The sequence below is a fragment of the Protopterus annectens genome, chromosome 1.part0 (assembly GCF_019279795.1).
Source record: "Protopterus annectens isolate FY-2018-M chromosome 1.part0, PAN1.0, whole genome shotgun sequence".
Lineage (NCBI taxonomy): Eukaryota > Metazoa > Chordata > Ceratodontiformes > Protopteridae > Protopterus > Protopterus annectens.
This window is the reverse complement of record NC_056725.1, coordinates 1309948458-1309974057: the sequence shown is the minus strand read 5'-3', so window position 1 is coordinate 1309974057 and position 25600 is coordinate 1309948458. Positions and strand designations below refer to the sequence as shown.

Below are 25600 nucleotides of genomic sequence, written 5' to 3'. Positions count from 1 at the left end.
TTGAGCGAAATGACTAGTTGCCTGCTGCTCTTGCTTATTATTTTGACTTTGCGGGACTAATGTGATTATTATGTGAAGCAATGTGCTGTATCAATGTGTTGTAACTGTTTGTTTGGAACAAATGTGAAATACATTACATGGTCATCCTCTTTTATCACAAGTGAATGTCTCAGTTGTACAGTGATGTGGCTTTAACTGTTTGATGAGGATTGCCTGGATGAAAAGTAACTGACCCTGCTGTCACTTGCTCAGTTTAATAGTCATCTCTTAAAAAAAAAAAAAAAAAAAAAAAAAGAGTATAAATGCATCACATAATACATAGACCTTCAGAACGTTTGGATGCTGGTCACCCCCCCCCCCCAAAAAAAAAAAAAAAGACTGTATAACAGCATTTTGACATGGGCTTAGTAACCATCTATGCACTGAACCCCACCTAGTCTAAAACCAGCCCTGCTCATACTTGTATGGGGGGTTTGGGACGATGTGATTATTTATTTAACATTCCTCCCAAACCTCAGAAGTCAGTATATTTTGTGCTGTGCTGGTGACACTGTTGTCATTACTTCTTTAACTTTCCTCACAAACTTCAGAGAGGTGCACAGAGGGTCACTATAGCCTATATAGGAGCACTGTACTATCTCTAGAAGTAAAAGTTGTAAAATGTACTGTAATCATTTTTTTCCTCACAGTTAAACATCTGAACCATATTCAGGTGGCTATCTTTTGGAGGACAGTAAATAAGCTATTGTTCATGCATGTCTGACAGGAAATATGTTCTGTTTGTTTTTTTCAGGTTTGTCTCAGTCTGACATGAGAAGGATATACAATAGGTGGCTGTCTTTTGGCGGTAATGGTCTGAGGAATCATACTTTATACACACAGATATATATATATATATATATATATATATATATATATATATATATATATATATATATATATATATATGTATATATGACAGCAGCAGCTTGAAATATAACTCTAGGCATTTCTGCTTTAATTTTAATCTCAATTTAATATCAGAGAATACACAGAATGTGACTACCTATTTTGAGGTGGTGGGGGATTGGAGGCGGGTGTTATTTCCACATATGATTTATACACAAATATTTGTCGCTTTATTTTATTACAGATTGGTGTATGGTCAGCTTTAACTCATTCCCTCCAGCAGAGCTCTTTTGAGTGTGTACCTTTAACTCCTAGTGGGTATGGCTTCAGCCTTTAAAAAAAAGAAGTTATATACCTACCGTAACGTTACATGTTAGTTGTCCTTCATCTCGCCTTCCTTCTTGCTGGATGGGTTCAGAGCCAATCCTTGGCTCCGACACAGCCACTTTCTATAGCTCGAGAGCTCTTTACTGGCTCGAGGCTACCCCTTATCCCAGAATGCCCAGCGTCAGCTACCCAGATCTCATTTGAGATAGCTCACACTAGACATAATCAAAGAAAATAATCCATTATTATTAAACCTGGATATACAGTAAATTGTCATGGATTGCTTGAGAAGCAACTAATAACAAAACAAGTTAGCCAGTGAAACCATTGAAAAAATTCCTCTCAATCCTCAAGGAAGAGGGAAGGAGGGAGGGACGCAAGAAGGAAGGCGAGATGAAGGACAACTAACATGGAACGTTATGGTAGGTACATAACTTCTTTATGTTAAGTTGTCCAATCTCGCCTTCGTTCTTGCTGGATGGGACAGCATCCCTAGCACCTCAATCCTGGGTGGCTCATTGGAACAGACTCTTCAGAACTGTGGAACCAAAGGAAGCCCTGCCCCGGGAGACCACATCTACTTTGTAATGAGAAATAAATGTATGAGGATCTGCCCAAGTAGCTGCTGCACAAATTGAATCTATGGGCAATCTAGATTGAAACGCTACTGAAGTAGCTACTGACCTGGTTGAATTACCTTTGGGCTTTGCTGGAAGATCTTTTTGTCGCAAATAGTAGGTATGGGCAATGGTGTCTGATAACCATTTTGACAAGGTTACTTTAGAAGCTGGAAGGCCTTGTTTGTTGTTAGCAAATGAAAGGAACAACTGATCTGATTTCTCATCTCTTTAGTTCTATGGAGACAGAAATGCAGTTGTCTATGCACATCCATTTGGTGTAATCTGTATTCTGCCTTGTTGGAAAGATTAGGGAAAAAGACAGGAAGTTCAATGGATTGATTCAAATTGTGTTCTGAACAAACTTTAGGTAGAAAAGATGGGTTGGTTCTCAGAGAAACTTTGTCTTTGTGAAAAACTAGGTATGGAGGGCGAACACATAGTGCATGAAGTTCTGAAACACGTTTGGCAGAAGTAATAGCAACTAGGAAGAGAGTTTTCCAAGAGAGAAATTTCCAAGAACATGATGCTGCTGGTTCAAAGGGTGGCAGTATCAAGGAGGGCAGAACCAAATTGAGATCCCAAGGTGGAATGGGCTCTTTCACTGGGGGTCTAAGTAGAGATGTACCTTTCATGAAGGCCTTACAGAGTTTGTGAGACATTATGCTTAAGTTAGTAACTCCGATGTGAAAATTTGAAATGGCAGGTAGTTGTACTCTGATGGTAGCAGCAGCTTCACCAGAATGAAACAGTTCTGCTAAGAAATCCAAAATCTCATGTATAGGAGCTGTAAAAGGATCTAACTTCCTGGATTCTGCCCAGTAGGAGAATCTTTTCCATTTGCTAGCATAAACTTTCCTTGTAGTTGTCTTATGGGATGGAACAATAATATCACATACTGCTGGAGAAATATTGGGGAGCCTGGCTAAGATTGGAAGTGGAGTAACCAAGCAGTGAGCTTGAGAGATTGAAGGGATTGGTGTAGCCCGCCTGACTGATGAATCAAGAGGTCCGGTATTGGGTCCAGAATCCAAGGCTGGGCTAGAAGGTGGGGGTGAAGGAACAGAAACCAAATCTGTCAAGGCCAATAGGGGGCAATGAGAATCATCTTGCAACCCAACGATTTTGCTTTCTGAATTACTTTTGGAATTAGGGGGAAGGGGGAAATGCATAAAGGAGTTCCTGAGGCCAATCGTGGACTACAGCATCCCTGGGTGTCTGACCTGGAGGAGGAACAAGGGAGAAGTAGCTGCTGCATTTGTTGTTGGTGGGAGAGGCAAAGAGATCGCAGCAAGGCTGGCCCCATTTGCGGAAAATAAGATCCGCAATTTCCTGTTTCAGAGACCACTCGTGAGGCATGAGGATAGCCCTGCTGAGCCTGTCCGCTATTACGTTCTATGTCCCAGGGATATGCGTTGCTGTCAGAAAACGTTGGGAGGAAATTGCCCATTGCCACAGTCTGAGGGCCTCTCGGCACAAGAGGTAAGACCTGGTTCCGCCCTGTTTGTTGATGTATCAAACCAGTGACATATTGTCCGTCTGTATTGCAATAGTTCTGGCAGGGAGAGAGTCTTGAAGAGCTTGCAATGCTAAGAGCACTGCTCTTATCTCCAGGATGTTGATGTGCAAGTGGTACTCGTGAGCTTGCCAAGTGCCTTGGACTGCCTTGCCTAGATAATGCCCCCCCCCCCCCCTTATCAGGGAAGCATCCGTGGTCACTGTGGCAACCGGATGTGATTTCATGAAAGGTCTGCTCTGAGTCACTAGTGGGGAGATCATTCACCAGGAAAGTTGTCTTTTGCAAGATTCTGTAATTAGCATCATGTAAGACATGGGTAATTCCTGGAAGGACCATTGTGTGAAAAGAAGCCACTGAAGGATTCTCACATGAAAGCATTTTAAGGGAACTAGAAGAATGGCTGCTGCCATGGACCCTAGAGCTTGAAGAACATATTTGACTTGAATTCTTTTGCTCCTCAGGAGAAGTGACACCTGTTGTCGAATAATGGAAACTCTTTCCTAAGGCAATTTTACAATCATTTTTCTTGTGTCTAGCTCTGCTCCTATGTATGTAATAGATTGACAGGGCAACAAGGCAGATTTTTCGAAGTTTATTGTGATGCCTTGTTGAGCACAGGATGTGATGGTGTAATCTTGTGCCTCTATAAGTTGTTGCCTGGTGGTAGCAGTGAGGAGCCAGTCGTCCAGATAAGGAAACACCTGGAATCCTAGATGTCTCAGGTGAGCCGTAACTACTGCCATGCATTTGGTGAACACCCCGGGGGCTGTGGTGAGACCAAAGGGCAGAGCTCTGAATTGGTAATGACTGGCCCCTAGCTGGAAGCGTAGAAATTTCCTGGACAGTCTGTCCATTTTTATATGATAGTATACGTCCTGAAGATCTATGGAGCACATCCAATTTTTCTGACCCAGAAAGGGGAGAATGGACTGCAGTGTTACCATCCGGAACTTTTCTTTTTGTACAGATTTGTTTAATCTGCTGAGATCCAGAATTGGTCTCCAGTCCCCTGTCTTTTTGGGCACTAAAAAGAATCTTGAATAAGTTCCGGATCCTACTTGGTCTGCGGGGGCTTCCTGGATGGCTCTTTTTTCTAGCAGTCTTGAAACTTCTGTGACTGCCTGATCCCTTAGATTGGGTGGAACATCTGGGATGGATTTTTTTGAAACAAGTGGGGGTTGATAGAAGGGAATCTTGTAACCTCCGGATATAATGGATAGTACCCATTTGTCTTTTGTTATATTTTGCCAGGCGATTGGGTACAATGAAAGCCTTCCCCTGACTGCCTCCAGTGTTGAGCAGCCGGGCATCCCTTCAGGGATGTTGATAGGGTTTGGAAGAGAACGTATCTCTGTCACCCTGATTTTGCATCCCCCTCTGCCATGAGGGTGGTGTCTGCCATTGTTATTGTTTCCCCCTCTGCCCCTGGGGGAAAATTCACCACGTGCATCAGGCAAAGGTCCCTGGGATTTTCAAAACCACATCCTTCCACCCTTCTGACCATTTGGGTATGGCCTGGTAGGAGTAGAAAAATAGACTCCCACATCAAAGAGTGTCTTGCCTTCCTGCTGGCACCTGGAAGGTGTGTCTTTCTCCTGAGGCTCAAAGAGAGAGAAGAGCCATCAAAGGGGGTATTGGTGAAGGACGCTCTGAAAGGTTCCGCAAACTGACACAGCCGCAGCCAAGAATGTCTCCTAAGAGCCACTCCTGTTCCTGCAGCTCTGCTCACTCCATCGGCTGCGTATGAAATAAGCCTCATGGAGGAGTTGACTACTGAATTTAGAGTCGCCAGCTGGGTAGCTACCTTGGCTGAAGCTCCCTCAGCTGTAGGGTATCTCCAAGCTCTTTTAGGAGATCCCTCTGAAGCCTAGTAAAATGGGAAAGATAGTTCAGGGACCAAAGGGAGAAGATAGCTGATGAAAACATTCACTTCCCATATCTGTCTATTGTACGAGAGTCTTTATTCGGTGGATGGACAGATGAGGAGGTTTCAGCTAACTCTCTCTCTGTGGCTGCTGCTACCACCATGGCATCAAGTGGGACACCTTTAGTCAGAAACTGTTTGCCTTGGGAAGCTGTGATAAATTTATTGGGTCTCCTCGGGACAGGTTCCATGGAATCTGGAGCTGACCAAGCCTTTCGAGACACTACAGACATGAGTGGATCAAAAGGCGGAAACACCCAGGAGTTGGATGGTCAGGAGCCAAATGCTACCAGGTATACAGACTCATCCTCAGAGGGGGCTAGGGAAGTCCAGCTACGCCTCTGCCTAAGAATCTTGAAGATGTCCGAAAAGGAAACATCTTCAGAGAGGGACCTTGGGGACCCCTCTGATTCATCCAGGTCTGTATCTGAGGTGATAGACTCAGGGGAGTCTTAGTGCTGCTTCTTGCACTTTTTCTTCTGGAAAGCCTGCTCAGAATGCTCTTAGGAGGTTTCAGAAGAAGAGGGTTCACCCAATCGGGTGTCCTGGGGCATAGGTTCCCTACGCTTTGGTGCTGGAGGAGGAGCAGAGGTTGTCACAGGCACTGAGGGGGACGGAGCCGATGGGACTGATTGTGGGGCCGTCTGTGGGGACAGCACTCTCCGCATGACCTCGAAGGCGTCACTGTCTTGACACAAAGAGGGCTCTGGCTCCGAAGAGACAGGAATCCCACTCTGTGCTCTGGGCGACTGCTCCGAGGCCAATGTGGGAGCCAAGCTCAACTGAGCTGACGGTCCGAGAGGGAGAGCGGGGTCGAACAAGGATCCGATGCCACTTCCCCCCTCGGAGCCGACAAGAGAGCTTCGGCGCTCAGATACTTCTCGATAGGAGGAAGAACTGAGGTAATTGGAGCCAACGTCGGAGCCAAAGAGGATGTCATCAGAGCCAAAGGAACCACTATCGGAGGTCCATGGACTCCGGCTCCGAACTAAGCATAGTCGGAGGAGGAATCGAAATCGAAGCAGATGGAGCCGAAGCCTGTTGAGCCAGGCTTGAAAGCATTTTTGCAAGGGCCTGTGACTTCAGCAACCTACTGACCACTCTCTCCACATCCTGATAACCTTGAGGATCGAGAGGAGTGGGAAGATGAGCGATGACTGGCTTTGCTTTGAAGTAGAGGTGATTGTGGCACCGAGCGAATCGGCTCCAATGAAGGAGACCTAGCTTGTTTGTGGCTCCGAGATGGCTCCGAAGTAACAGTTGGAGCAGACAGAGGAGTAGTCTTGTCGGTGCTACAGGGCATCGACACACTTGGTTTGTCAAGCTCACAGGTCGGTTCAGAACATGGAGCCGATGGCTTGACTGGTTTCAAAGATTTCACTGGCTGAGATGCTTTAGCCGGAGAATCCTGTTTTAACAATCCACTGAGGATTTGCTTGTTTTTCTGCTCCTGCAGGACCCTTGGACTAAAGGCATGACAAACAGCAACAGTCCTGCAGGTGCAGAGCACCCAAGCAGTAAACACAACTAGTGTGCCCATCTGTCATAGACATCTTCTGACAGCATAAGTCACACTTTTTAAACCCTGAGGTTTTAACTTCCTTAGACATTTGAAGTATCACAATAATAGACTAAAAATTATATTAATAAAGACCTTAAAGGAGAGCCTCTAACTTAAACGGCTGCCCTTAAAAAGGGGGGGACGGGACTCTCTAACTTAAATGAGTTCAGGGAACAACAGAAGGCCTAGCAACTAAGGGGCAACGCCCAACACAGCACAAAAAAAAACACAACAAGGACAAGATAAGGGTTTACAACTAAAGAAACTTACAAACTACTATAACAGTGAAAAAATATAACAATTTTTTAAGTAAAATTTTGACTTTAAATAGAGAAAAAAGTAATACTAAACCTGAGCCAGTATTGACGCAACCACGCAGCTAAAGCGGCAAATGAGATCTGGGTAGCTGATGCTGGTCATTCTGGGATAAGGGGTATCCTCGAGCCAGTAAAGAGCTCTCGAGCTATAGAAAGTGGCCTAGTCGGAGATGAGGATCGGCTCCAAACCCATCCAGCAAGAACGAAGGCGAGATTGGTCAACTTAACATCTGAGGTTATCACCTTACATTCTAACAAATACTCACTGACAGAGGTCATATATCACTACAATTCTGTTTGACATCATGTATGCTTCAAGATAAAATATTCTGATACCTTGTATGTAACATGGTTTTGGAATTATTAATGCAAATATGAACAAGCAATATTTGACGCCTAAAGGCGCAGTAGGAGGTAACTGCAGAAACGCCTGGAGACGTCACTCGGCTGTAATGAGAAGCTGGATCCAACTTATTTCTTACCTGAAACAAAAAAGTAGGACTGATTTTCTGATAATTGTTTACTTTAGGACACAAGGATATGCAGTAGCAAGTGCTACCCCTCTGTGATGTGGACTGAGACAAGGCTGCAAAGATTCAGGATGACTTGCTGTCCATTTAATTGGCAGTTTAATCAAACTATCATTTTTATTATTATTTTTTATTTATCTACTTTTTGTGCTTTAGGAGATCACAGATTATAAAGTCAGACAATGTAATTTACACTGGCGGGCTTCTGCCTCCAACACCCCTCACAGCAAGATTGCAAGTCACTTAAAATTATGTACAACAAGGGGTGCAGGGGGGGGGGCAGCCTGAATGGTTGATGGTGGTAGTTGTTTTAGCAATTGTCTGACTTAGGACACCTTAATGTAAAAAAAATTTGATTAAAAAATCATCCCGCCAGCAAAAACACATAACTGACTGCCTATTGGGATGTCAAGCAAGTTGAAGTTGCCCACACCTGTGTGAAATACAACAGTGTGTCATAATGTCAAAAAAAAGCCAAAGTTCTTTTTCTATACATGTGATTTTGTTCAGGCCATCAATGAATCATAAGTTAGGAAAAAAGTTTTAAAAAGCCCCTCAGAAAATCTGTAATCCAGTGCCTTCTGGGTGCCTAGTAGCCCTTAGTCACTCAGATTAATTTGGCTAATACAAGCTTAGTCAGTCAGATTGTGCTGAAAGGATGCATGAAATAGCAAAGTTGAAGGGAAAGACTGAATTTCTTTCCTTAATCGTGGTTTTCATTCAGGCAATCACTGTATGCAAAGGTTGTTTTAAAAAACTCTTAAAATCCATCTCAGATCATCTAGAAACCTCATGGTATCTGGGGACCTAGTCACCCCCAGATACCCAACATAATATACTTATTTCCTCTGCAGTCAATACAATTTAGTCTTGGCAAGTTATGATGTCCTGAAAGGAAGTAGGAAAAAGCAAAGTTGTAAAGTAAATATATTTCTTCCTTTCTTTCTTTGATCATGTTTTTTGTTCAGGCAATCATTGGACAAAGGTTGTTTAAAAAAATCTAAAATGCATTCCACAGCATCTAGAAAACCTCATGGCTTAAATAAGTTGTTATCTACACAGTTATCAAAGTGCAGTCATGCGAAGATAAAATATGTTGAATGAATGACTGCAGGAAAAACTGAAGCATAAGAAAAATGTAATTTGGACAGTTTGAGTAGGACAGGATGGGTTGGGCAGTTGTTGGGGGGGGACAGGACATGAAGTCTTTTCACCTAGGGCACCAGTTTACCCAAGACTAACTCTGTCCTAAGTTCTGTGTACTATTTTTGTATAAAATACAAGCTTTCCAAGTTGGCCCACCCAGGTTTGATTTTTAATACCATGAATAGAGCAATCATTATTTTTATGGAGGAGAAAACATCTTGTGTGATGTAAAACATTAGTACAGTCATACGAGATAGGAGGATTGGTAGCCCAGGTATAGAACTTTACTTGAACTGCTACCTCATTTGCCTCATGGAAGCTATAACTAGGTGGAAGCAGCAGTTGAAAAATATAAACTCACTTTTCATTTACTTAAAATGGTACAAAGAGCAGAGTTGAAGAATTACTTCTTCTTCTAAAATGAACACTAAGCCACACTAACTGGACTATTGGTGCTATGTTTGCACTTACCTGAGTAGATGGATTTCTACTGATTATTGTGCCAACTTAGCAGAAGAAGACTTAACAAGTGTAGTGAATAAGGTAGAGACTAGGCCAACCCTGGTAATCAGAGAGCAGATGATTTAACCAAGTAAGATTCACGCAAGTCCTCAATTTACAGTACATTTTGAACTAGAAAAGGGTATTGATATAGGATCTTTTAGCTCCCCCGTGTTATGAATAATTTAAAGTGGGTGAAAACATCACAGAAGGACTACTCAATGGATCTTATTTCTTCTGTTTGTGGAATGGGAGAACTTCTTACCTAGTTAGAAAGTTATACAAAAGTCTGTGGGAAATAAATGGTGATATTTGTGACTCATTGAGGGTTAGGGAGAGATATCCAAATACAGAAAATGAATCAAAGCACTGGTATAGACTCTGAATGATGTTTAAATAGGCCACAAAGTCCCGATAGTTTAGAACTGTTGCCTGAAGTGTTAACATGAATAAATGTATATACTCCTGCTAAGTTGTCCAAAATGTAGCCTAGAGCGTCTCCATATTGTGGAGGTGTGAGAACAGCACTATAACAAGATTAGCTCCATGTTTTACGGGGATGTCCCAGGGATACTTAAGTACAAATCTGATTTAAATTTGCAACAAAACCTGGCCAGGAAGGATTGTTTTCTCAGCTATTCTGTTCCTGTTACAGTTACGGACATAAAAGAATGGTAGGTATCCTTCTCATTATGCTTGTCACTAACAATGTATTACTAAACATGAAGATAGAGCAGTTTGTCATCTTTGTGGAAACACCTTTAAATGAGAGAGCTGTGCTATCTAGAACTGTCCTGTGTTACATCAAAGATAGGCAAGAGTTAGTAATTGGATCTTTGGCAACTGGCTATTCCTTATAAAAACCAAGCAGATGAAAGCCATCAGAACCAAACTCATCTACAAAAGACTAGTTTGGATAAGAGAAGGGAATTGGATGACATAATGGGCTAGATCTGAATTATGCAAAGTTATGTTCACTGACAGGGATAGATACGATTATCAAGATTATCAACCACCCAATAAGTAGCAAAAATTGGAAACTTAAAAGGAAAAATGCTATGTTTATAGTTATTAAGGGACTTGTTAATACTGTATATTTTAGATGAGTTTTTACTACAAACTGTTGTTTGTTCTTAGGCCATTTGCTGTTTGTATTATTTTAGTCTGTGCCAATATTACAATCAGCTAGGGTTGCAAATATATATTTGTTGTTCATTTCAGTTTGGTAAATTGTGCTCTGCTTCCTTTTACTTGACAAATGTTTAAAATTAAAAATAAATAAAAACACACACACACACACACACACACACACACACACACACACTAGTTTGCAATTTATAAATAAGCATTTAAGAAAATCATGTAATAACATAAAAACTGTCTGAAGTTTGTCTGCCAGTAACGTTGGTGAATGCTCTTATCACTGCTGAGGAAAAAAAGTCTTACAGAAGACTTAAATGGTACTTGAAATCTGAATGGATAACCTTTAAAATGGATGTCATACATATCTTCCCGAAAGTACATGACCCAGCGACGCCTTCCCACACAGCATCATTTTCAAAGAGAAAAACAGAAGAGGTGAAGAATATCAATTTCATTCCAGAAAAAGAAATAAAAACACCTCACTAAAATAAACACTAACAGATAAATCTCCCAAAACTCTAAAGAGCATTAGCCTTCAAACAAAGAGGGAAACAGTTATCAAAGCAATAGTCTCATATTCGTATCCAGTATCAAATACTTTTGTACTGTTTAACTGGGGTGTACTGAAACTGCTATTTATTGTGAATGCTAGTAACCAGAAAAGGTTCAAAGAATAAAAAAGACTGTGTGGGCTTGGGAAAAAATCTCATTAGCAAATTTTACAATATTTTAGTCACAGGTCACCAAACTAACTGAAAAGAAAATAACCTTTTGTTTCAAGTAATAGAACAGAAATAAATATGTTTTCAAATGAAGAGAAAGGTATATCTGATATCCTAAAAACCCTGAATTTTGAAGTGTAACGAACTGATTTTTTTTGTTTGTTTTATCCACAATGCAGATTCCTGCCAACCCTCATATTTATAAAATGTAAAAAAAAAAATATATATATATCTTACTAACAGTCAGAGTCAACATTTTTAACAAATCCCCTTATGGATATCTGCTTTTGTAACAAATTTTCTGTCAGAACTCCATACTACGATCACGAAAGAAACCTTCAGCTGCAAGTGCTTCTTTAAAGGTGACAGTGATGGAATTTGCAGTCACATCTGTCACTGTAACTTCACTGGGCGATACTGTAGGATGCCAAGATGTATTTACATTTGGTGTTTCTCCTGTAAGATACAAACATAAAATGTAACTATATCACCTGTCCAGTAATAGAACATTACTGGTCTGTGCTCTCTCTTCCTTTGTGGATAGATTAACATACTTCTTAGCCTCTACACAATCTTACATGCATGGAAATGCAATATACAAATGGCAGTGTAACATGTTAAGCTTTGTGAAAAAAGAAGTTATGTTCTTACCACAACGCTCTATGTTATCCATCTTCATTTTCATTAACCTGTGGGTATTGGTTCGGATCCTCGGAACCGACCAGGCACATTTTTTAGCTTCAGCTTCTTGAATTGAGCTCCTCCTCCTCACTACCCATAATGCCCCGCTCCCCCAGAATACCTCAGATCGAGTTTGCCTAAAGGAACACTATCATGCTCTTAAATAAAACACACTAAATATGTATATACATATCAACAAGTAAGCAACACCTGGAGCTCAACAGGAGGAAAAGAGATTCCTTTGAAATTCTACCAGCCTTTCCAAACACGGATGGGGGAAGGGGATGGGAAGATTAATGGAAATGATGATGGACAACACAGATGGAATGTTATGGTAAGGACATAACGTCTTTATCTGAAGTTGTCCTCTTCATTTCATTAACCTGTAGGACAGAATCCCCAGCTACTAGAATCCAGGGTGAGCCTCATGGAAGGATATTCTGGAGTACAGCAGAACCAAAAGCACTTCTACTCATGGATATGATGTCCAATTTGTAATGTGTAACAAACGTGTGGAAATTTGACCAAGTAGCAGCAGCACAAATATCTTCAACTGAAACTCTAAACCAAAAAGCCTGACACATAGCCATAGACCTTGTAGAATGGCCCTTGATTTGTCCTGGTAAAAGAATATTTTGAAAGAGCAGATAAAGGTAATGCAGTCTTTCAACCATCTTGCTAGAGTAACTTTGGTAACAGATCTAACTCTCTATTTTGTGTCTGAAAAAGAGACAAACAACTGATCAGACTTCCTGAAGGACTTGGTTCTATGTAGATAAAATGAAACTGTCTACGTACATTGAGTAAATGCAGAATGTATTCACCTTTGTTTTGATAATTAGGAAAAAAGACCAGAAGACTGATGGACTGATTAATGTTTCCCTGCTTAGCCACCTTGGGTAAAAAAGGATTAGTATGCAGGGTCACACTGTCTTTGTGGAAAATCAAATATGGAAATTTTGCAGGAAGAGCTTGAAGTTCAGACACTCTTCTGGCAGATGTAATAGCTACTAAAAGCCTTCCAGGAAAGAAATCTCAAATCCAGTCACTGAAGGTTCGAAGGGCAGATGGACCAAAGTTTGCAAAATCACAGTCAGATCTCACAGGGAAGTAGAATCTTTCACCAGAGGTCGGAGCAGGAAAATGCCCCTAAGAAATCCTTTACACACCTTAGAAAAAACAAGGGACAAGGAATCGTAACCAATGTGAAAACTGGATATAGCACCTAGCTGAACTTTGACAGTAGAATAACTAGTGTCATCCCTGAAACAGGACACCAAGAAGTCTAGAATGACTGTCAGTTGAGCTGTAAAGGGATCTATCTATCTGTTTCTGCTCAGCCCAGAAAGAAAATCTTTTCCATTTATTCTTGTAAATTTTGCGAGCTGAAGACATGTGAGGAGACCAAAATTTCTCGAATGGGGGAAGAGAGCCCAGAAAATCTTGCCATAATTGGAAGTGGAAAAACCATGTGGTTAGTTTTAGGACCTGTATATCTGTGTGTGGATGCCCCAATGGATGAGCAAGCAGATCTGGACCCGAATCCAATCTCATCAGAGGGCAAACCACGTGAGACCAAAGAAAGGTGAACCAGGTTTGTCAATACCAAAAAAGGGGCAATAAAGATTACTTTGCTCTGCAATCTGAGAGCTTTCTGTAGGAACTTGGGAATTAATGGTACAGGAGGAAAGGCATAGAAAATTCTGGAGGACCAAGCATGGACTAGAGCGTCCCTAGGGGACGAGGCAAAATACCTGCTGCATTTGTTGTTGAAAGGGTATGCAAACAGATTTCAGCAAGGATGACCCCATTTCTAGAAGATCATGTCTGCCATTGACTGATTCAGGGACCACTCAGGAGGCATCAGTAACACTCGGCTAAGCCTGTCAGCTAATATGTTGGACTCGCCTGGAATGTGCGTTACTACCAGAAAGCGGCTGGTAGAAATCACCCAATGCCATACTCTCATTGCTTCTTAACAAAGGGGGTAAGACCTGGTCCCTCCCTGTTTGCTGATGTAACAAACTACTGACATATTGTCCATTTGTATCACAATAGTCCCCAGAGGTAGAAAGCTGTCGAGTTCTTACAACAATAGAAGAACCGCTCCCATCTCCAGTACACTGATATGCAACTTGGTCTCTTGGGGTGTCTATGTGCTATGGATTGTCCGACCCAGACAATACCCCTCCAAGCCCCACCCAAGCTGGGAGGTGTCTGTGGTCAATGCGGCATTGGGGGACGGAAGAATGAATGGGCGTTCTTGAGCAACTTCTGCAGAGTGAAGCCACCAAGGCAGAGACTCCATGCACACATGAGACAGTTTGATGGGAAAATTCCTGAGAAATGACCATTGGACCGGTAACATTTTATTTTATTTTACAGTTTACCGGCATAGTCCATTGGGCCTAGAAGAGCCTGTTTTCAATGGAGTCCCAGGGAGAAAAGCTCCATAAGAACATTATACAATTTGGGCAAATCATAAAAATCATAAAAATTAGTAATATAGCTTAAAACCTACAAAAGCAAAAGGCAAAAAACAACATGTCATTAAGTATTTACAAAATATCTTTGTAAAGGACATCCTTTGTAATATCCGCATATGAAAACATGCTATGGGCAGAAGGGTTACAATGGCAGCTATTGAGTCTAATGCTCTGAGAACTAAGTTGGTTGGAGGCTTTGGGATGGTTAGAATTTGGCTGATGTAAAATCTCAAGTTTGATACTCTGTCATCAGGTAAGCATAATATGTCCTTGTGTCCAAGCAGGCCCCAATGAAATCTATGGCTTGTACCAGGTCCAACTGAAACTTCTGTATGTTGATGGTTATCCCCAGGATTGGGGCCAGCTTGAGAAAGTAATCCCTAGCCTGAAGGAGTAGATGCCTGGTTGGAGCAGTCAGAAGCCAGTCATCCAGATATGGAAATATCTGATAACCTTGCAGTTAGAGATGAGCTGCAACCACTGCCAGACATTTGGTGAACACCCTGGGGGCAATGATGAGATCAAAAGGAAGCTCCCTGAACTGGTAGTGACTAGCTCCCAGCCTGAAATGCAGAAAACACTTGGAGCACCTGTCCATTTTTATATGGTAGTACGTGTCCTTCATATCTACAGAGCACATCCAATCACCCATCTTCAGAAGAGGTAAGATGTACTGAATTAAGACTATTCTGAACTTCGTGTGCTTCAATGATTTGTTCAAAAAGGTTAGATCCAGGATAGGTCACAAGTCCCTTGTCTTCTTGGGTACTAAAAAGAATATGAATTAAATGCCCAATCCAATTTGATTGGGGGGTGCCTCATGGATGACTCCTTTTTGCAGCTACTTTTTTTTATTTCTTGGGCCGTGTCCTCCCTCTGACTGGGTGGAACATCGGGGAGATGCCATCTTTGGGAGTTTCAGAAAAAGGAATGAAGTATTCTCTGGATACAATCTTTACCACCCAGTTGTCATTTGTGATGGCCTCCCAGGCTTCTGGGTGCAAGGAGAAGTGTCCCCCGACTGCCTCCAAAGGAGGGCAGTCAGGCAACTGTTCAGGATTGTTGGAAGGGCTTGTCCTGGAACGTTTCCAACGACCCTCGATTTTGTGGAATCCCTGGGCTGCATGGTTGGCATCTCCCATTTTAAATATATCCCTCTCTGCCCCAGGGGGAAAAGTGTCCCTGAGTGTCCTGGAAAGGACGCTGCGACTTCTGAAGCCACATCTTCTTACTCCCACATTGGTTCCTGGAAAAGGCCCTTTGTGGTGTAGAAAAATGGATTCTAATGGCAGACAGGGTCTTATCATCCTTTTCACTTTGGGATAAAGTGTCACGGACTGTGGGCCCAAATAATGTGATGCCATCAAAAGGGGCATTAATAAAGGAATGTTTTTAAAATCTGCAAAATCGGACAACCTCATACAGGCATGACGCCATATGGCAATTACCCTTCACAGTGTGAGAGATTAACCTCCTGGATGCATTGGCTAAAGAATGTAGGGTGGCCAGCCTGGAGGAAAAGGATTCCTGTTCCTCGCAGACATCAACCCAGGGACTGAGCTAGAAAGTTCCTTGACTAAATCCCTTTGTAGCCTGGTAAAGTGTAACAAATAGTTCAATGCTCCAAGTGTAAAAGTAGATGAGGCATAAACTCTTTTGCCAAATCTGTCCAATGCCCATGATTCTCTATTCGGGGGGTGGACAGACAAGCTTACCTGGGCCAGCCCCTTCATGGTGGCTGCCGCAACAACCATGGCATCTACAGGGATACCTTTGTTCCAGAATGATTTGACACCAGGGGCACTTAAAATCTTGTCTGCATGTTTAGGGACAGGTTCCACTATATCCGGTTCCTTTCGGTTCCTTTCACATCCTCAACAACACAAGCTGAATATGCGGGTCAGCTGGGGGAGGACACCCAGGTAGTAGTTGGGCCAGACCCGAAATCCTCCCACAGTACCGATTTCCTCCAGGGAAGGGCTTTAGGCAGACCAACCAGCCCTCTGGCGAAGGATTTCAAGAATGTCTCCAAAGGAGACCTCATCAGATGGTGATTTTGGAGACAATTCTCCTTCCTCGAAATCAGTATCTGTAGTGAGTGATTCTGTAGGCGAATCAATGTGCCTCCTTTACAAAACCTCTTCCAAGTAACCTCCTCTGTGGTACATTCTGGGGAGGTGGTGGAAGAAGCCTGGGGATCCACCAAGGGAAGAGTGTGGAGGCTTTCCGGGGCCGGCTGTCCAAGTGGCAGTTCAGAGATCGTAGGAGACAAGTCCAGTATGAGGAGGGGGAGGTTCTATGGAGGTAAGGACCAAGGGTCTACTAAGAATGGAGAAAACCCTCTCCACCACCTCGAAAGCAGAATGGCTCCAAGTCACCTGGCGCTGTCCCACTGGGGCTGAGACCACCGGAGCAGACACCTCCCTGAGAGCTCGAGCCTCCTGCTCAGAGGGAGGTGACAGAGTGAGCTGTTGAAGGCCAAAGCTCAGAGGGGAAGAGATCGACCCCCCGAACCGACCTCAATGCTACAGGTCTGAGACACACTTGGAACCAAAGCAGATGCAGCCGAGCAGGTCAGGGAGAAAGTCGGGGTCAAAGAGGAAATCTCTATCTGCTCCAACACGCTGGCACCGGGAACTAATGGAACCGATGACTCCGAAACCAAAGGTCGGGTTGGAAAAGATTGTCACCAGCTGGAACAAGGAAACTCTCACGGATCCAGATGTGGCTGGAATGGAAACAAGTCCCATCTGGGTCTGTGTCACGAGGAATTGCCTCACTAGCTTGTCGATGTCCTTGGAGATTAGGCTTAGACCTAGAAGAAGTTGTCGATGAAGGTCTGGAGGATGTCCTGGGGGAATGGGAAGGAGATCTCCGCGTATGTCCTGTCAGCACCAACCCAGACACCGATACTATAAGAGCTGACCCCACAGATGTACCATTTGGCTCTGGGACAACGGGTGATGAACGGGATGGAGGAGTAGTAGTAACAACCAAACTAGTAGCCGACAAGAGTTGGTTCTGTCAATTCTGATATTTTCTTAGGCAGTTCCAGAGGAAGATCATGTGGGAGAAAGTCTCCTGGTCTCCCAGGACTCCCTGGACTTGTGAGGAGGGAACTGAGCCCCTGAAGAAGAAGGCTTCCCCAAGGTGAAGGAAGGAGGGAGCAAACCTTTTAACACCAGCTTGCTCCTCCTATACGCCAGAGCCAGAGAATGGAAAGCATTACAGAATACAGAATATGCAAGGGGCCTCCAAATGGTTAGGCTCCAAGCAGTAAATGCACTCCCTGTGGGCATCAGACAGAGGGATCTTCCATCCACAGGAAGTGCACTTTTTAAACCATTAAGGTTTTTCTTCTGACAAAATGGGACACAACAAAAGAGAAGAACATTTTTTTTTGTTTTTTTTTTTTTGCTTTTTTATTAAATAGAGAAGGAGAAATGTTAACACAGGAAAGACAGAGAAAAGAAAAGATTAAATGTTACCTCTGAATAATTAAAAGGGTACTAGGTAGAAAAAAAGGCTTATAAGCACTTACGACCACTTTAAACTAAGAGAAGCTCAAGATCAACAGAATTTGATGCTGACTTGAAGCACGGCAAACGAGATCTGAGGTATTCTGGGGGAGTTAGGCATTATGGGTAGAGAGGAGAAGTTCAAGTCTGTAAAAACAATATTCACTGGAACTCCCTCCCATGTTCAGTAAGAGACAATGAAAAGTTTACTATGTTTCAAGGCCAATGTGTACAAGATTTTTATTAAGCCGGCTTCCAATTTTAGGCAGGTATAGAGAGTATATGTGTATGTGTCTGAATACTTTAATCTTTTGGAGTTGTCATGGACCTGCTGCTGTTGTAAGATTACTCTGGAATTCTACATTTAAGGTTTGCAATTCTGCATTATTTCTGCTCTTTTGCTCTTATTTATTGCAATTTGTTTTACCTTAAATTTGTTTTGTTTTACATTTGTCATATTTTAAATCTGTTTTTATCTGGGAGTTTTGAAAGTATTTAGAGCAACTAAGGAAATATTTATTTTCTGTACTCTGCTCTGACTGCAAAGAAATTAAGGCTATCTGGGACAAGCTGAGAAGTAGCACTTATTTTTTTAAGGTTAGCAGAACACTACAAGAAAAACCTAGCCAAGATAGAGTTTTCAATGTGTGATTCCTTGAAGCCTCTTGTAAAGGGATAATGGGATATATGACAATTACCCCTTACGGACATCAGGTGTTTCAGCTATATGGCAGTTCGGAAAGTCCATGACTTTTTTCTTTTTAAGTCTGTTAACGGACAAGTTCAAACCAATGAAGCCAAACCCCACTAGCTGTGGACATGCATATTTCAGTCTTCTTATGACCTCGTTAGTACAGCATAAGTGTACTGTTTGGCCTACCTTTAAAAACACAGGGTTGGTGTACCCAGCTGATGTCCATAACCATTAAGGTGTCTACAAAATAAGGGGTCATTTGCATATATCCCATTATTCTCTTTTACAAGAGGCTTTAAGGAATCACACAGTGAAAACTCTAGCTTGGCTAGATTTTTCTTGTTTTTTACTAACTAGATTGGCTGTATGTCCTGTTTACTCTTTTATTTAACGGTTAGCAAAACAAGAAAAGTTTCATCTTTTTGAACTGCCATTGACCTGCTGCTATTGTGACACTACTTTGAATTCTACACTGAAGGTTTGCAATTTTGCATTCTTTTTATTCTTCTATTCTTATTTACTGTAATTTGTTTTAGCTTTCATTTGCTGTATTCTAAATTTTCATCTTCGGTTGTAAAAGTAAGTACTCAGGGAAAGTTAGGAAATATTTACTTTCCTTTCTCTGCTCTGACTACAAAGGGATTAAGGCTAGGTGATGATGGCAGGAATTGTTGAGTGGCCCAGCCATTCTGTTCATTTGACTTTGAAAGCTCCTCCAATTCCAAATTGTCAGCTCATACTAGTGAGCATTGGAAGTTCAAACTAGGAAGGTCCTCCCCCTTAGACTGTTCAAGTTTCAGTTACTCTCTTTCATATCTTCCTACTGCTTAGTGCTTACAGCAATATGAAGAGTATTAATCCTTTTTGTATCGCCCTACTTCTGAAATCACAAACATCTAGTCAAACCTACCAATCACTGGTAACCTACAAACCACATCTCATGAATCAGCTTGGGATTAGTGTTTCTGCTTTGCTTGTGATGACAGAATAAGCAGAGGGACATTATTTTCTAGACTTCCTAAGGACTACCATTCACTAGAAGGCTTGAAAATTGCTTTATAGGATAGTGGTACTGATTTACTCACAGTGACATAAGGCGCATGGAGGCACTGATTCCTGACAATCTCTAATTGTGCAGCATTCATGGGATTTCTGCTGACTGATCTGGTTCTGGACCACTGTGCAGCTTAGCTCTCTTGCACTGAGATGCAAGTCATCCACCAGGAGAAAGCTGCAACATGCCTACAGATCCATAGAACAACTGGGATGAGACTGCTGATCCCGAAACAGCCTGTCAACAGCTTCTTAATAACCAGGCTGGGATTAGCGCTGTTATTTAACTTCTGGTGAGAGAAGGATCAAAGGGACCTTGATTTCTAAAATAAAACACCAAAAGACTGCTGTTCCAAGTTTAATACAATTCAAAGAAGGACACACATAAAACTCCAGCGCCTCAGCTGTATAGCCTTTAAGGAGTATAAGCTTACAAACATAAGCAACTATATATATATATATATATATATATATATATATATATATATATATACATACACACACACACACACACACATACATACACACACAAGAATAAAATAATTATCTAATTAAATTAATTAATAGATAATTAAATCAGATGCCTTCAGTTACATTCAGTATTGGGACCCCAAGGAATTAAATTGCCATACTTTAAAATAAAATACCCTCTTTATATAGCATCTTATTTTTAAGTACTGTACCATCACAGCATTTTAAGTATATTTGTTCCAGAACGCTAGCTTGCAAACCAGAATGATCACCTCCATGACATAACTTAAAATGCAGAGAAAATGGACTGTCACAATTAAGTTTTTTAATATCTCTTACATGTTTCTGCAGTCTAAGTTTGAATGTTCTCTTAGTTTCCTCTACATAAAATAAGTCACACTGGCATTTAAGCATGCATATCGCTCCTTCTGTATTGCAGGTATATCTATCACTAGGTACAAACCTAACATCATTGATCTTAAAGAAACATTTCTGAACATATATAGAACTCAACCAGCTCCCACAAGGGAAGGTACCTAAGGTAGCAAGGGTCCTATAGGAGTAGTTTATTCAGTACCTGAAAATTACTGTGCACTAACACATCTTTTAATTTCCTGCCTCTTTTATAAGATATATAAGGAAAAGTACGTAAAAAATAGAAAAATCACGATGCTGTAACAAAAAATTCCAATATTATTTTATCAATTATATCTGTTTCTCACTAAATACTGTGTAAGTAGAAACAAAATAAATTTCCTGTCTATAAAGGGAAGCTATATTACAATTTCTATTTGCTCTGTTTTTCTCATGGGCATGAACTGCTGATCTGGTGGCCACATTATTAACTCGAAGTAAGGCATTCTCTATAATGGATTTGTCATACGCCCTAGAAAGAAACATTTGAGACACTGATTTCTAGCAGGGTGTACCAAAGAATGCGCAAATATCCACTATTTACCATTTCTGGCTAACCATGAGAGGATCTAAAATTAGTCAGCGTTTACTTTAAATTAGTTTACTGGTTTCTTTTGATGGCAGAAGAAAGTTCCTGGGCTAGCTGTAGGCATTACATGCTAATAAGGCTAAATTCAAGTGTCTTCCCATTGGTGGTTGTGCTCTTCTGACCTGTTAGTTGCTTATTTTCTGTGTTATAAATAAGGTGATTTAGCATGACTCTTCCCATTGTGCAGCAGCACAGCACACTCCCTATGCAACCGACTACTCAGAATCCTATTGTACATTAATCACTAGTTGTGCAAAGAGCCTCTGGTTTATGCTAGGTGATGCACTGCGCTCTCTATACAGACCTAGCTGGTTTGTTTTTGATAGACATGTTTGCACTAAGTGTTGCTTTGCTCTTTCTGTGTACACTTAGATGGTCTGCTTTAGACAAACAGCACCTCCAGTAAACAAACTCCAAACCTCAAAGGCACAACTCCTCCTACAGCTCACATTAGTTTACACCTGAAACCATGGATTTGCACTTTCCAACTGTCTCTGTAGCCAGCCTGGTTGAAATAGGCATCTTGATAAAATATAGCAATTGTTTCATATTTACCAAAAATCACCTACTACTTAAACCAGTGGACACAGTATATGAGAGATGCAGTTATATAATGTCAATAGAGGCAAAGCTCCCACATGAAGCCATGACAAATAACAAACAGGTTGTCAATACCACATAACAGCATGCTAAACAAAGCGCACACAGATCAGATCAAACACAAACTTTCATATGTTGAGGTTCTTAAAAGAAACCTACCTGAATCACAAAGACCTCCAAAAAGTAGCCTAACAAACAAGTGCACACAGAACCTCACAAACAGACAACACCCACCGCGAAGCAAACATCTGAGAGTCCCACTGACTCAGTCCAAAAGCCCATAAGGCAAACCTCCACACAATCCAATGTCAAAGGTATGTGGGAATCTCCACAGTAAGACACACTGATGCATTGCTCACTAGGCTGTGCAATTAGGGGTCACAGTCAGTTGCGTATCAGGCCCCAGGATTTGCCACATTATGCAAGCATTCAATTCCTTACACCACAAGTACATAATGAAACAGTCAGAGTACACATGGGTGCAAATATCTTATGATGTATCTCCCTGGAGTATATCAAGAGAGACATGATGGAGCTGTCGGAATATTTGTCTGAAGCTGGTATGAATCTAACCTTGAACAGCATTCTGCTCCCACCAAAAATGATGCTACAACATGAGCAAAAAGATTATTGTTCTCAATCCTTCAATACCACAAAGTGCCTTTTTTAGTCATGTCTGGCTTTTAAAGCTTCCAACATAACAAAACAGAATCTGATAACATTGAGGCATTGCTGGTCAACACTAGGAGCCTTAATAAAAATTAACTCACTACAAGCACTCCTTACCCTGGAAAATATCGATATAAACAGCATTATAGAGACTCGGCTCAAGATCAAGAAAAGCACTCCATCAGTGCAGGGTTTCAATGCCTACCATAAGTTCAGGCCCACCAAATCAGAGGCACTAAAGGTGGTGGTGTCGCCATAGCCTTAAAGAAATTAACTTCCTGACTTGGTAGGACAAGATAATGACCTGGAACTTCTTCATGTCCGACTAACTATTAACAAAACACCTTATCATATCACATCATAGCTAAGTAAAGACTCCCTCTATATTCAACTCAGCCCACACTTCCGGACAAACACCGCTCTCCTAGTAGTCTCCATCAATGCAAATCAGACGACAAATCAGTCACATTAACCATAAGCATTACCTGAAGCAACTTCTAATACCTCACTATTCAGAGATTATGTGAAGACTAATCTACTAAAACTGAATAATGAACTGGCTAAATTCAAAAGCTCCTTCTCTCACGACAACCCCATGGCTTATGCAGAATCATTTACTACCAAATTCTATGCCCATTTAAACAGCTGCACAAATACACCTACCCCCACATAAGAAAATGCAATGCCAAATTAAAAAATAAACCCCTATGGTGGAACTCTAAACAGGTTCTATAATAAAAGAAAAAAAAATATTGCACACAAAAATATATTTAACTCTTAAGATGCTGAAAACACTCTTGCAAAATTGAACAAGTGTCTCCAGACCGTGATCAAATCAATTTAAGCCAGAAATGAAGTAATAATAGCCACCTGTGTGAAGACAAAACACCAAGCCTTCTTTAACTATGTTTGAAACCTCAGAAACAATTCCCAGCACTGTGCAGAACCAATAGTAAATGATATCACATACTCAGGCCCAGCCAACAAAGCAATTTAACTCATTCACACCTACAGCATGACTTGCACCTAAAAGTCTCTCCCTTTCCATGGCCCAATGTCTCTCTCCATGGACCGGTTTACAAACAGTATAGGAACTTCCTCCCCTATGTTACAGCCAATAGCAGTTCTGAAGCAGCAGATCACCCCCCCCCCCTCAACAGCAGTTGTGTGCAAGTAACCCAGTACAAGAGAATGGGATGGAATTAAATTACTTAATTCATCATCTAGATTTAAGCTGCTGGAAATTACTGAAGAGCTGATTTTGTACAACTAAGATTGTGTGTGTGTGTGCGTGCACATGTGTACATGCATGTATGTGCCTGCATCAGTTCTTCTCTTCAGATAATTATTAAAACTGATATGTTTGTGTGTCTGTGTGTGCGTGCACAGAGACAGTGTGTGAATTCCTCTAGCCAAATAACCGTTAAAACATTTGTGTGTGTGTGTGTGTGTGTGTGTGTGTGTGTGTGTGTGTGTGTGTGTGTTCTTCCAGACAGATAATTGTTTAAACAAATTTACCTGTGTGTTTATAATGCCAGTCACTAAGTATGTAAAGAGAGGAAGAAAGAATCAAACCTTTCATTTTTGGCTAAAGGAAGCAGCTCATTAAGGGTTTGGAGCCTTATTCCTCTGTACTAACAGCCAAACATTTACACACTTCTTTATTTTGAAGGTTAAAAGTCACTGAGATCCACAGTTAGTCAATAATGTTAGTCATTGGAGTTCCATAGTTTTAGCAGTTGACAACATAAATATTGATGCAAAACGTGTTGTTCTGTTAACTTTTTAAGTGAAATGGAGTAGACTGCTCTGGCATGTCTTAAACGTTGCATAGCATGTTGGGTTTGCCTCATATGTATGCCCTGACCTTTGTTATATTCTGTTTTTAGTAAATTAGTGAAAATTATATTCAGTCAGTAATGTCATTAATTACAGTTTCATAGGTTTTATTTTTCAAAAAATGCATGCCCATGCAACAATTATTGTTCTGCTATGCTTTAAGTGACTTGGAGCTGATGGCACTTAAAGCTGTGCAACAATAATGGACTGTTTCCTGAAGTCAAAAGTACAGAGTTTGAACCCTTTCACCTTCATTTGCCTATTGTGTGACTTTGAACAAGATATAATTTATGATCACATCTGTGTGTGCTTGTATAAATACCTGGTTTCCGCATCCCACTGTTCTACTCATAACTTATGAATTAACATAGTTCGTTAATGCTGCTGTTTCGTTTGTCAGTGGTGTGAGGTTTAAATCTTTCCCTTCCCTTTTTATGTTAGTCTGGCAGCTGGCACAGACTGTTAAGTCTGTTAGCTATAGTTCCTGTGGTGTAGGGTTTGATTCCATTAGTCCATATATGTCTAGTGTACGATCTTGAGTAAATCTATTAACCAGATAGTACTTCAGAGCTACTGGAAGTTTGAGCTAGGCTACCTCTGAACTGCAAGCCTAGTAACTACCTATGAACTAAAGCTGTTATGGTGTAAAGGAAGGAAACTGATTGTAGTAAACAGGATCATCAAATTTGCCATGTTTTTGGATCTGATTAGTGGTTTCATTATTTTGCTGAATGCTGATAGTGTGTTTATTATTTAGCTGAGAATAAACTGGATAGCATGAAGTGTACAAGTTTAACTTTACTATTTTAACTCTGAATGCATTTTAATGTAGCTTGTTTTTTGCAAGCACACAGCTGTGAAATGCACTGTGTTTAGCCTACAACAGTTTGCTTAGTAATTAGTGCAGATGAATAAGGCTGTAAGCTGTTATACAGCTGCTTCCCATAGTACAGGTTTTGAATTCCTCAGCCTTTGTTTGTCTTCTGTGAGACTTTGCCCAAGTTAATTTACCAGACAGTAACACTGGGCTGCTCCTGAAAAGCAGTGAACTGTCCCACAATGTTATAAAATGTGTCACACATTTGTCTCTTGAATTCCTGCACCATTCACATAGTCTCTAATTAGTACATTAGTATATGCTATTTGAGCATGAATCCCAGCAGGTCTTCTGTAGTTTAATGAGTTGCCAGATGCATTTTCACTAAATGTGAGTTTTAAAGAAACAGAAGTTTACCGTTATCCTGCTAAGTCAGTTTTCAAATTTGACAGTGTTTAGAAAATGGATATCAGTGCTTTTGCTGTAAAATTTGAAATAGTTTAAAATTAATTCCAGATCTTTATGCTAACTGTAAACGTAAATAAAATATGTACACTGACAGGTTTAAACAGTG

The 25600-nt window shown here is 41.1% G+C and overlaps 1 protein-coding gene across 1 annotated transcript in view; it reads right to left on the bottom strand.

Annotated features, from left to right (window-relative positions):
* Positions 1-11306: 11306 nt before the first annotated feature.
* The window catches only part of CBX7 (chromobox 7), a 683982-nt gene continuing 669688 nt past the window's right edge, over positions 11307-25600 (bottom strand). Inside the window, exon 7 of the mRNA XM_044066291.1 lies at positions 11307-11648. Coding sequence (XP_043922226.1) covers positions 11500-11648 — 149 coding nt within the window. The 3' untranslated portion in view covers positions 11307-11499. The remainder of the gene's footprint in view (positions 11649-25600) is intronic.